This window comes from Nyctereutes procyonoides, unplaced genomic scaffold (assembly GCF_905146905.1).
Source record: "Nyctereutes procyonoides isolate TBG_1078 unplaced genomic scaffold, NYPRO_anot_genome, whole genome shotgun sequence".
Taxonomy (NCBI): Eukaryota; Metazoa; Chordata; class Mammalia; order Carnivora; family Canidae; genus Nyctereutes; species Nyctereutes procyonoides.
Window position 1 is genome coordinate 41,402,425 of NW_026575146.1, and position 13,972 is coordinate 41,416,396.

General features: G+C 40.8%; 1 protein-coding gene and 1 pseudogene across 4 annotated transcripts in view; both read left to right on the top strand.

Moving 5' to 3' along the window:
- Positions 1-13,972, top strand: part of LOC129500298 (solute carrier family 28 member 3-like) — a 57,164-nt gene that overhangs the window by 19,091 nt on the left and 24,101 nt on the right. For all 4 annotated transcript variants that reach the window (XR_008662534.1, XM_055310571.1, XM_055310570.1 and 1 more), the window contains exons 2-6: positions 2,469-2,567; positions 7,807-7,889; positions 10,507-10,598; positions 12,169-12,358; positions 13,439-13,583. Coding sequence is in view for 3 of the 4 variants with exons in the window: in XM_055310571.1 (XP_055166546.1) it covers positions 2,469-2,567; positions 7,807-7,889; positions 10,507-10,598; positions 12,169-12,358; positions 13,439-13,583 (609 nt within the window). In the remaining variant the exon portion in view is untranslated. The remainder of the gene's footprint in view (positions 1-2,468; positions 2,568-7,806; positions 7,890-10,506; positions 10,599-12,168; positions 12,359-13,438; positions 13,584-13,972) is intronic.
- On the top strand, positions 5,596-5,694 carry LOC129501153 (U6 spliceosomal RNA; annotated as a pseudogene).

Below are 13,972 nucleotides of genomic sequence, written 5' to 3' on the forward strand. Positions count from 1 at the left end.
ACAAGGGACTCCAGGCTCAAGGATCTGCCCTTGAGAATCTCAAGCCAGGACTGAGTACACCCAGCAAATAACAGTAACTATGGAAATTAAGTGATGTGCCGTCAACTGCCTAGAATTACTCATACACAACCCCACAACGTAGCCACCCACTCAGCGGAGTGACCAGCTTGCATTTAGAACACAGTATTGGTTGTAGGTCAGTGCCCTAAGGTATGTAGTAATCTGTACTAACGGATCTACTTAATCTGAAATGCTGAGTATATGTAAAGAAACAAGGAGCTAAGAAGTACTTATGGACACCCATTCAGGCTTATGACTCCAATTTAAAAAGAAGCGATAAAACAAAGCCAAGAGACGTCTTAAGGGTTATTTTTCTAGCACCGACCAACACCCACAAGAGCCCCATTATTCCTGTCGGAGATCCTCAAATGGGAGATATTGTTCTTGAAATTTTTTCTTTAATTTTGTTTATTTATTCATGAGAGACAGAGAGAGAGAGTCAGAGACACAGGCAGAGGGAGAAGCAGGCTCCTCGCAGGGACCTTAATGCGGGACTCGATCCCAGGACCCCAGGATCAGACCTGAGCCAAAGGCAGACGCTCAGCCACTGAGTCACCCAGGTGCCCCTTCTTGAAAATGTTAAAAAGCCAAGACAAACACTCTACTGGGGGTAAATCAATCTCACCACATGTCACAAAATCCATCCGGAGGTGCCTCTGTCGCCACTTACACCTTCTCTACCCCATCCCCAAACACACACACACACACACACACACACACACACACACACACACACACTTTCTCTTTCATTAACTTTAAAAACGCAAGCCCCTTCCTTGTGTTCCCCAACTTCCAGCTTCTGCCACCAGGTGGCAGGAATAATCAAGAATTAGCAGGAATTACCAAGGAGGTTGCCCTGGCTCCTCTGGAAACCAGAAAATGTCAGGTTTCTGGAAGGGATCAGAGCAGCAAATCGAAACTGTTAGACTGAGGCTGAGAAGATGTGATCTACCCAGCATCACACATGAAATTGGGAACCCCGAAGACCAGCACCCTCACCCATCTGTGTCCTATATTTCCAAACCACCTCACGCTGAGTTTTATTTTTAATTTTTGGTTAAGGAAATTTTCAGCATCCATGAAAGTGAGAATAATAAAATGAGTCCCGGAGTGCCTACCAGCTGGCTTCTGCAATTAGCAACACTCTGTCATCTTTCCATACCACATACAGTGCCCCCGACTATATTTTTTACCAAATACTCGCATGTACTACATTGCAATACCAGTTAACGCAACATTAAAATCACTGTGGTTCATTCATTCAACAAATAACTGTTAGTGTCTGCTACATGTGGGGAATTGTGCAAAAGTAAGATACACAGCTGTAACCAAAAGGGCAGTACGGCAACAAGGCTTTCATGCATAAATCACGTTCTGTGCTGGAAATTAGGGTTTTTGCTTTTTTTTTTTTTTAAGAATTTACTTATTTGAGAGAGGGAGTGTACAAGAGAGAGCACAAGCAGGGGGAGTAGCAGAGGCAGAGGGAGAAGCAGGCTCCCTGCGGATCCCAGGACCCTGGATCATGACCTGAGCTGAAGGCAGGTGCTTAACCAAGTGAACTAGATAGAGAATTAACCCAAGTTGGAACTGTATTATTTTTATAGATCCTTGGAGCCAGCCTGAGATCTAAAGTTAAAATCAAAGCCATAGACTTGTTTTTCTTTCAAAGACAAGGTCACAGCCAACAGGCCTCACAGAGGACATTTCCTGGAAAGTTACAGAGACTTACCTAACACAGTTTATCTATCTTGTTGCCTTACTCAAAATGAAGTACCTGAGGAAGGAAAGTTGGGATGAGATGGGAGAAAGACTGGACTGCCTCAAAAAGGTAAAAGAGAAATGAGCCAGGTGTCTGTCACATCTGGAAATAACTGCTCCGGGGTGAGGACACTCCTCCAAGAACACAGCTTACTCACGTCCTTAAAGTCAAATCAAGACAGCCTGACAAAAGAAGGCATTTTTCTTATTCTCATTACTACCAGAGTTTGCTTTAAACCAAACAAAACACATTTTAGCATCTCAAAAATCTAACATCTAAGAAGAAAACTCTCTGGCCTACATTATGCTTCATTTATAAATTGGAAGCCTGTGTTAACATGATATACCCTAGTCTCAGCTATGCTTATTATAAAGTCACATGACTTAGATGGGGGCACCTGGTCCTCCTTTCTTTCTCTCTTTCTCAAGTTAGACCACACCATTCCTTCTCTCAGAACAGAACAAAACAGAAATCATGTTTCATTGAGAGTCCAAGATTCACTGGCCTGTCTTTATTCAGCTGATCCGTCTGAATACCTTATCTTTGCCGCCCCATTCCTCAAACGTCTTCTAGGTAATATTTATTGACAGATCATTTGTTTTTTTTTGTTCTAAAATTGTATTTTTTGCAATCTGTACATTTTTCGTAGAATGACGAAGACCTTGATGAAAACCAGAACACATCAGGAAACAACAATTCACTAAGGTGTAGAGTTTCAAAAAGCAGAGAACACGAAAACGCCAAGCAGGTACTCCAGTGATGGTTGAGTGAATCTATTACCACGTAACTGCTGTGCAAAAGAGACTGAGCTATGGGGACAGAAAGCGTGCGCTCAGCTGACACTCAGAGGAATGAATTAAATGGTAATTAAAATGTGTAAGGCAGGGTCATGAAGAAACCACACATGCTCAAAGAAAGAGATGTTGTGTTTATAAACCTGTCCTCAGAGTTTTCTGCTGGGGAGGGTACAGAGGCTTTCTCCAACACTTCACTAGTATAGATTCCAAACTCCATCCTAAAGCAAAAAACACTGGTTTAAACCAAAACATCTCAATGTTAAAGTAAGTGAGGCAGATGAGGAAAGTTCTAAGATCTGTTTTTTAAACTGTCCATTGAGCCCTCATGTTATCCAGGGACACCTAAATTTACAGCAGACAGGTGTACAAGGCCACTCTCATTTTTTTTTAATATATTGAATTCTGGCTAAGATCTCATTTGAAGAAAGCCTTCTGCTGCTAAAAATCAAGCCTATTATCCATGTAGATCATCCTTCTTTTTTGGGGGGTGGGTAATTCTGGGTGCCTACTATCAACCCATTTATTGGAGAGAATTATTCTCATGATAAAAAGAATAACTTGCTTGAAGTGGAAAGTGTGGGAAATTATCATAGTAAAATTTGGAAGACAAAAAAATGTTACCTGTATAATTCCAGGGGAAAAAAATCAATGCCTAGCATTTTAAATTTGTCCTTTCAAGGCAAATATATACCCACATGCACATGTCACCTATATTGGGATCATGCTATCCATATTATTACTGTCTACTGTACTTAATATATTGTAAAAAAAGTGTCCTTTTCACTCATTGTTCAACAAAAGAAGAGAAAACAATACTTCTGCCCTACAACACCCACACATAGAAGTTTATAGTACCTTTATTCCTAACTTCCAAAACTTGGAAGAGGCCAAGATGTTGTTCAGCAAGTGAATAGAGAAATGAACTGTGGCTCATCCAGACAATGGAATATTCTTCAGCACCAAAAAGACATGAACATTTGAACCATGAATAGACATGGTTGCACATTAAGTATGTATTAGTAATTAAAAGAAGCAGTCTGAAATGGTTATATACTATATGATTCCAAGGAAAAGGCAAAATGGTGGAGACAGTAAAAAGACAAGTGGTTTCCGAGAGGGAAGGACATGTGGGCAAAGCACAGAGGATTTGGGAGCAGTGAAACTACTCTATGTGATACTACTATGGTGAATACATGTCATTATGCATTTGTCCAGATTCATAAAATGTGCAACACTAAGAGTGAACCCTAATGTAACTATAGACTTTGGGTGTTAATGTGTCACTGTAGGTTCATCAATTGCAACAAATGTACCACTCTAGCAGGAGATGGTACTAATGGGGGGAGGCTATGCATACATGGGGGCAGCAGGTACATGGGAGATTTCTACTTTTCCTTCAATTTTGCTGAGAACCTGAAACTGCTCTTTAAAAAATGAAGTCTTTTTTTATTGTTTCACAAAACAGCCAAAAACAAAACAAAATAGATACTTTACTATTATAAACAAGAATATAAAGAGGGAGGAGGAGTCACCAGATTTGGCAACAGTGGACCTTGGGTGATCTTGGCAGCAGCCATCTCAATAGAAGTCTGATCACAGTTGGCTAAGTGAATAGGATGTGAGGGTCACTAAAAGTAAAGGCAATAATTTCAAGTGGTTTGGCTGTGAAGAGAAAGAGGGAGAGTAGATATCCCATGACTATGAGGTCAGGAAGATTTTGTGTAGTTTTATCATTTTTGGTTTGTTTTAAAGATGGGGATGGGGACAGCCACATGCAGAAGAATGAAACTGGACCAGTCTTCTACACCATGCACGAAGATAAACTCAAAATGGTTGAAAGACCTAAATGTGAGACAAGAATCCATCAAAATACTAGAGGAGAAAACAGGCAACAACTTTTTTGAACTTGGCCACAGCAACTTCTTGCTAAAAAGATCTATGAAGGCGAAGGCAAGGGAAACAAAAACAGTCAACAAAACTAAAAGACAACCTACAGAATGGGAGCAGATTTTTGCAAATTAAATATTATATAAAGGGCTAGTATCCAAGATCTATGAAGAACTTATCAAACTCAACACTCAAGAAACAAACAATCCAGTCATGAAATGGGCAGAAGACAAGAACAGAAATTTCTCCAAAGAAGACCTACACATGGACAACAAACAGATAAAAAAATGCTCCATATAACTTGCCATCAGAGACATACAAATCAAAACCACAATAAGATACACCTCACATCAGTGAGAATGGCTAAAACTAACAAGACAGGAAACAAATAATGTTGGAGAGGATGTGGAGAAAAGGGAACCCTCTTGCACTGTTGGTGGGAATGTGAACTGGTACAGCCACTCTGGAAAACTGTGTGGAGGTTCCTCATAGAGTTAAAAGTAGATCTGCCCTATGACCCAGTAATCGCACTACTGGGTATTTACTCCCAAAGATACTGATATAGTGAAACGTGCAGACACCTGCACCCCAATGTTCATAGCAACAATGTCCATAATAGCCAAATGCGGAAGGTGTCACAATGTCCTTCGACAGATGAATAGATAAAGATGTGGTCTATATATACTGTGGAATATTACTCAGCTATCAGAAAGGATGAATTCCCACCATTTGCTTTCACCTGAATGGAACTGGAGGGTATTATGCTGAGTAAAGTAAGTCAATCGGAGAAGGACAATCATCATATGGTTTCACTTAAACATAGAATATAAGAAATAGTGAAAGGGACTATAAGAGAAAGGAGGGAAACTGAGTGGGGAAAAATTAGAGAGGAAGACAAACCATGAGACACTCCTAACTCTGGGAAACAAACAAAGGGCTGCAGAACATGAGGTGAGTGGAGGGATGGGGTTACTAGGTGACGGCACTAAGGAGGCCACTTGATGGATGAGCACTGAGTGTTATACTATATGTTGGCAAATTGAATTAAATTTTAAAAACTGAAAAAATAAAAAAATAAAGATAGGGATGGGAGCTCACTTTGGCAGCACATATATTAATTGGAACAATAGAAGATTAGCATGGCCCCTGCACAAGGATGACATGCAAGTTTTTGAAGCATTCCATATTTTTAACACCAAAAAACATAAACCGATTAAAAAATGGGCAGAAGACATGAACAGACATGTCTGTTGGCCAGCAGACCCATGAAAAGATGCTCAACATCAATCATCAAAAGGGAAATGCAAATCAAAACCACAAGGAGATATTACTGCACACCTCTCAGAATAGCTAACATCAAAAACACAGGAAATGACAAGCGTTGGCAAGGATGAGGAGAAAAAGGAACCCTTGTGCCCTGTTGGTAGGAACACAAAGTGGTGCAGCCACTGCAGAAAAGAGTATGGAGGTTCCTCAAAACTTTAAAAATAGAACTACCCGGTGATCCAGTAACTGCATTACTGGGTATTTATCCAAAGAATACAAAGGGATACATACACACCTCTGTTTATTGTAGCATCATCTACAATATCAAACTATGGAAGCAACCCAAGTGTCCACTGATGTAGATGAATGGATAAAGAAGAGGTGATAAGTATGTATATATATATATATATGCATAAATATTATTCAGCCATAAAAAAGAATGAAATCTTGTCATTTGCAACAACATGGATGGCTCTAGAGACTATAATGCCAACTGAAAGAAGTCAGTCAGGGAAAGACAAATACTGGATGATCTCACTCATATGTGGAATTTAAGAAACAAAATAAATGAACAAAGAAAAAAAGAGATAAGCCAAAAAACAGACAACTATAAAAGAGATGGGTACCAGAGAGGAGGTGAGGGGGGTGTGAAATAGGTAAAGGGAATTAAGAGTACACTTACCCTGATAAGCACTGAGTAATGTAGAGAACTGTTGAAGACTATATTGTACACTTGAAATTGATATGAAGTTGCATGCTAATTATCTTAAAATTAAAATTTAAAAAAAGAAAAAATCTGTGCCAATCTAATAGGTAAGAATAAACAAACAAATAAATAAATAAAGATGGGAACAGGTTGGGGGGGCAGACAGTTAATACCAGACATTCCATAGACAGTAGGTAACTTGAAATTTCAATGAAAGAAATTTCAATGAAAGACATTTCAATGAAAGAAAGATGATGAAGATGAATTTCAATGAAAGAAAGATGATGAAAGAAAGATGAAATTTCAATGAAAGAAGAGATGGGGTATGGCTAGAGGGAGAGAGAATCCTAAGCATGCTCCACACCCAGCACGGAGTCCAATGCAGGGCTCAGTCTCATAACCCTGACATCATGACCTGAGCCAAAATCAAGAGTCGGACACTTAACCATCTGAGCCAAGGTGCCCCACTTATGACTTATTTCTGAGTTTGCACAGTACAGAGAACCAATGTCTACCTGGAATATGACAGAAAACAGAAGCTGAGATTTGACATTATCCTTTTTAGAACCTGTTCAAAACTGCTCCACATCTGCAAACTGCCTTGCCACCTGTCTTTGCCACACTTAAAATAGCTGGAACTATTTGAGACATTATTGCAAAATGGAGGGAGGCAGGCAATCCTCTATGCTATCCTGAGAGCAGAATGGGTCATGGATCTTGAAAAGCTCAAATGGTACCTTCAAAGATACCCAGGTATATACTTCACTCCATTCCTTAGAGCAAGGGTTAGTTGAGAAAGGGCACTACTTCCAAACTTTAGCCCATTGATAGGAGGACCCTAGTTCCCAAGGGAATGTTTATCAGCCCTTGAAGATACTGGGCTAGTGCTTACATCTGCAGACCAAGCCTTGGGCTGCCAGGAAAATAAACTGGCATTGGTCTCCGCCCTCTGGAAACCACGTCTGGCAGAGTATAAAAGGAGACTTATGCAGTCTCTGATATTAACTTCATTGAGCTCATGCCCAAAAACAGAGCAGGGGTTGAAGGATTAGAGTAGAGACAGGAGCAAGAGGCAGAGATATGAACCTATTTCCTAAAGAAAAGGAGGAAACACTACAGCTCTTTTGGAGAAAAGAGAGAGAGAAGTGTGATCCTGTATTTTTCATGATAAAAGGGAAAATGTCTGCACAACTAGGTAATAGGAGCTATATTCTTGCATAATAATTTTAAAAGACCTGTTGTCAATCCTTTGCCAAAATTCTGGCAAAGATTAGGGGCTGTTATGCCCCAGATTCTCATTATTCCATCTCTCCTACAATGCTTGATTTCAGGATGAAGAGCAGATCACCATTGAGCAGGATTCTTTAAGAAACAAAGAAGATATGGAGGATGATCCAGAGACACATCCAAAAGGGTACAGGTTTAAATCAGAGAAATAACCATACTGATCTCCTAATTGGTTTTGTCACTTTGTTTCATCCTCCTCTAATTTTAAACATTTATTACTATTTATTAGCTATTATCACCACCACCACCAATCCCTCTTCCCAACTACCCACCCAACACCATTTTCAGAAAATTTAATGGATTTCTATAATAACTGTAGTAAATTCAAACTACAGATGTCCTGAGAACCCAATATCCTGGCCAGTCATCTAATTAAATGCATACATTACCAACTAATTGCTCCAGCCCATGCAAAAGTAGTTAATTCATCTTCTCAATGTCAATCAATAAGCAATTGATTTCTCAAAATCCAATCCATATTAAGTCCCAGCGAATTCGCTCTTACATTTTCATATCCTGAAGGTATTCCTAGTCCTTATTGCCTCATGAGGTAAGAGAGGCAAATTATTTTCTTTATTTCTTGAACCAGGAAGATGAAGCTAGAAGTGGCTTACTCAAAGTTAGTCAGCTTGAGAGGAACAAAACTACCTTCACAATTTCAGCTTCTGATTCCTAGTCTAAGATTGTCGGGACTCTGTCTTAACACTCAAGTATTTGTCAAGTTTCTGAATGTCCATTTAAGTTTTATTTCAATGTCTAAGTCTCTGAGGAACTTTGTTTTTATGCATCAAAAGATATCTCTGGAGTTGGTGAGAATTGGGATCAAAAGCTCTTGTCACTTATGCACCATCGGAAATATTTACCACCTCAGAAACCTGAGCTTACTTCCATCTTTCATTTTACTTTATGGATCTCTGACCCCATTGGCTCAGAAATTCTCCTGGGTGGTCAAAGGCATCAGACTTTGCTAATGTTAATGGGATGGAAGCAATCATCAGGAGGTTGGGAGTCATCTAACCAAGATAACCAAATGGCTGAAGCCTCTATTTTGAGCTACTTTATTTTATGCGGTGTGAGATTGCTATTTGGGACCACATATATTCTTTGCAATTAAAGAATATGATGAATCCAAACTAAAGTACACGAATGCACCCAATTAAATGCTGCCTTCCTCCATGGCCACTGTAAAACTCTATCAGAAACTAAGGATGAAGCATCATCTACCTTTCCAAATTCAACCATGAAAACTTAGTCTCTACTGAACTTGTATTCCCTTAATATCTTCTAGATCAGTGTTTCCACTGCTCAGTACATGTATTCATACATTAAAGTTTTCATGAAATAAGACTCATCGTTACTATGTGTGATATGCTCTGATACATCCTCTTCTTTCTTATTAAAAATGGGTGTCCTGCAGTGTTCTTCATAACCCACAGATGGGTCCCCCTGCCCAGGGGTAGAATACTGTTCCAGAGAAGCAACACACAGTCCCACTTCATTTAACTAGTAATTCAACATATGCTGGTCAAGCAGCCTAATGTCCAAGATCCTAGTGGTATTGAGCTCACATCTAATCTCCAGAAAGTTAGCCAGTTGAGGTTTCATCACAAAATATGATCAAGGAAGACAGTAGGAGTGAAGCACAGAGGAATGCCTCTGTCCCTGTCCGAGGAGATGCAAGAAGGTGTTGTAGGAGTGAGGGGCTTGGGCCATGCCCTGAAGCAGGCAGTGGGTGCTGGTACTTGGCACAGCTGCTGCAAGGTGGAGAAGGAGGGTGTTAACAAGTAGAGGGGAGGTCCCAGCTCAGGGATGAGTCCTTTGTGATCCTGGAGATAAGGAATCTCCTTTAGGGACCAGAAGTGACCTAGAAGTGGTCTCAAATTAGCAATGATTAAATGTGTGAATAAATTCCTTCCTCCAGTGGGAGAAGAAGAGGTCTCCATTTTAGGGGGCATAGAGGAAAGAGGTGAGTGCAGGGAAGCCAGATTTCAGGGCAGGTGTGGAGGGAACCAGGAGGACCCCAGGAGAAGTAGAGGACAGTCGTCATGTGTATGGCCCTGGGGCCCCTCCAAACTCACTCACTGATGGACACCAGACTCCGCAGCAGAAGTGATCAGATGCACATATTGCTCACTCACTACCCACGACCCCCTAACAAAGCTCTGAACAGAAACAAAGGCATGCCAACAATGCCAGAACTTTCTGGAAAGCTATATTACAACCTGCTGGTTAATAGCTCTGAAATCCACAAAATCCTTCTTTACATTTCAAGCATCCAGTGAAGTGTGTCAGTCTCCCCTAAAACATACGGTGAGCCAGGACAGGGAATGACCAACTTACTCAAACTTTGTGAGACCAGATGGCTTGAGAGTTTCTAAAATCAGATTCCATAACTGTGGCCTAAAAGCTGTCAGAGGCCCTCCTAGTCCAGTGAGAAACATTCTTGTCTCGTGATTTTTTTATCAGCGTCTGGTTAGTTATCCATCCCCCCTGCTCTATGTCCAGAAGCATGTTTTCTACATTTCTGTAAGCCCTCAGGGCTTGTCATATCCATGCGGCAAAGGTCGACCCAAGCCATGGTTGATTGTAGTCTAAAATGAGATCAGTATCCCCCTTCGGTCTAGTAGGACATACACCTCATCAATTTGTTTGATTGCTTGTTTAATTTACAGAGCCTCACCTAGCTCAGTATGTCTGTTTGTTTCTTGTTTTCTTTCAGTGTTTTTGCTTTTGTGTTGCTACAGGTATCTGGAAAGGAAATATGATACAGTTTGTGATTTTTATAAGAAACACAAGACCATCTTTCAGTACATCATCCGGGGCATCTTAATACTAGGTAAATAATGAAAGGAGGATGGATGCCAGTGTCTTTATTCAAGAATCCCCCATATATTATCTTTCTGTAGAAGGAAAATAAATCTTTCTAATCTTTCTGTTCCCCCAGACTTCAGCGAATCCACAGAAGCAGAGAGGTTAATTGAGAAACCCTGAGTAGTGGGTCTCAACTGGGGTTGAATATACAGATCGTTTCCTTGTTTGACTTATGCAGCCAGCAGCTAATTATTTAGGTCCCCTGCTCTAATGGCCTTTGTTGTTGTGATATGGATTTAAGGGTTGGTTAATGCAAATCCAGGTAACTAGAAAATATGGTCATTCTCACAAGGTGGGAACCTAATTACAGGAGGGAATCTAAGCAATTAACACTTCATGCAAATATAGCATGAGCAGGAGTCTAGGGTCATGTAGGCTATTCTTCTTTCCTGTCTTCACAGATGAGAAGCTTCCCTATTTTTACTCCTTCCAAAGCAAAGGATTCTGCAGCCCATTTTGACGAACACTCCTGTCTATAAAATATGAACCCTCACACCCAAGTCCACTGACATTAATCCAAGACCAATGCCCCTCTAGGGTCAGTGGCTTTTTTGGTGTTCAGATCTCAGAAACAAGGAACAACAGGGTTGAAAGCTTCCACTGTACTGGGCCACATAGTATTTTAGACTTTTCAGGCAAGGCATCAAAAGCCACACAACTCTACAGTTTACAAAAGTAAACAGACAGGCATGGCTGTGTTTCCAAACAATTTTATTTGTAGAACACAGACACGAGTATACAAATACAATTGTACCTACCACCTACAAAAACAAGTGGTAGGCCAGATATGACCTGCAGACCATGTTTGCTGACCCTTCTAGGAAAACTTGTTCTAGAACCTCCTCCTCAAAGCAGCCACCTTTGTAATTATCCCTCAGCCCTTTCTTTAGAGATTCTTTGGAACTCTGAAATTTCTGGTAAGTCTATTTTCCTACTAAAGCTTAGGCCAAATCTGAGCTGCCAACAAGGAGAATCAATACTTTTTTGCCAGTGGTTGCTTCACACCTGACGTTTCTCTGCTAGAAGCTCACCTGCTGAGTCTGAACACACACAAAAAAGCTATTAGTACTGAGAGACCCAACAATCTAGCATCAAGATTCAAGAACTCAAGTTTCCATGAGAAAACAGATCTAGCACTCTGTCCTCCCTGCATTCATGGTGAGACTCTTAGGGGATTTCTTTGAAAAAAGAAAAAAAAACGGGGCACCTGAATGGCTCAGTTGGTTGAGTATCTGCCTTTGGCTCAGGTCATGATCTCATGGTCCTGGGATCGAGTCCCACTTTGGGCTCCCTGCCAGAGGGGAGCCTACTTTTCATTCTCCCTCTGCCCCTCATGCTCTCCTTCAAACAAATAAAATCTTAAAAAAAAAACCCCTCAAAACATAGTACTAATAATTACTGGAGCCAATAGCTGTATCAAAAGCTCTCCTGCATTTGGTGACCTCTTGACTGAACCTACTTGTGACAGCACTGTCAGTGCTGGTTAGCAGCTGGTGTTGGTGATGTTCTCTGCTCTGTACTCACTTTCTCAACAGGTTATCTGGCGATGGTGATTGCAGCTTGTGTGCTGAACTTCCAGAGAGCTCTTGCCCTTTTTGTGATCACTGTGGCTGCCATCTTCTTTGTTATCTGGGATTACTTTATGGCCAAATATGAGCATCAAATCGATGAGTGTCTGTCTCCTGCCAAAAGGCTCCTAAACAGCTCTTGGTTCTGGATGAAGTGGTAAATGCACCCAGTCCTCTTGTTGCATTTGAAAGGGATGTTAGTCTTTCCCAACACTGTTCCAAACACGTGTTCTGAAATCGCTCCTTCATTTATGGGCTATTGAAACTAGAAGTAACCTAGTTATGATGCTTGTTATAATGCCGTCATTTTACAAACAGGAAAGCAAGGTCTAGATAGGGCAATGACTCATTCAAGATATGTTCAAATGTCCCTACAAGTGCCTGTAATTCAAGAGCCACCAAATGATAAAATGATGGGATAGTTCTGACTTGAGGAGGCAGCTTTCTGCTCTGGGCCTGAAGCTGACCTCTTGGAGAGAAAGACCCTGTGCATTATTAAAGCCAGCTCTTCCCTATAGAATCTCATATCCTATGAGTGACCACTCAGGGCTTTTCCTTCTGCCTCTTTCTGTGGGCCTCCCTTTCCTCCAGGTGGCCCTAGCGGATTGCACACCAGACAGGATTGCCCTAGTGGATTGCACACCAGACAGTATTCTCCCCAGAATGGCTCATAAGGAATGTACCAGGAAAGTTCACATATCCTTGGCTTATTTACACAGTTTCATGCAATCCCAACACAGCATGTTTTCCACCTCTGTGATCCAAACTGAGTCAAACATGTTATGCCCACTAGATCCACCAAGGAGTCAGAGCCCTTAGCTCTCTGAGGCCCATCTGAAGTCCCCCAGCTTCAGAAACACATTTCAAGTTCTCCCCTAAAACGAAGAAAAGTAAAATCTCTCCTATCTCCCAAAATGGAAGCGAGGACACACAGCAAATCTCTCAAAGAAATCACCAGACTTCCATCTCTAAACATCCTTTCTCATCTCTGACCCCTTTGTATGTCCTTGAACCAGCAAAGAGCCCAAAATTTGTGGAAGGTGTTTAACACAGCACGTAATTTTTTGTATATTTGCCTTTATAGCCATAATGAAAGAGTCTGTGTAGTTTCTAGAAGCATAACTTCCTGGTGCCAGGGTGTGTTACACTTAATAAATTTTCTGTTTGTTAAAGCCTGCTTAAGATTTTCAGGGTAGCACAAAAAATGATGTCGATGCCTCCTTTCTGATTCTCTTAGGGTGGTTTGGAGCTTACTGATCCTGGGAGTTATTCTCTGGCTGATCTTTGATACCGCCAAATTGGGCCAACAGCAGCTGGTATCCTTCGGTGGGCTCGTAATGTACATTATCCTGGTATTTCTATTTTCTAAGCACCCAACCAAAGTAAGTATGAAATAGATTTAGACTTAAACTTTTCCTTCTAATTTTCCCCTCAATGTCTAAATTGTTCAAAATAATGAGTTTGAGAGAATTTCACTGTTATTCAGATTTTGTCTTACCTTGCTATGCTGTTTTAAGTAGCCAGGGACCTTTCTTCACGAGCTTTCTTAGAACTGGTACTCTCATTTTTCATTCCCAGTTATCTTCCAATTACAACACCAGTGAGGTGTTCTCTCTACCTAGTCCAATTTCTACTCACATGCACCACCTCCCTCAATCAAGCACAAAAAGAAAATATATCTATTTTGATCACATTTTCCCCAGGCCGGTAATAATCTAATATTTCACTGCTAGATTCTGAAGTTTATCAAACTTCTATTTGCAACTTAGGC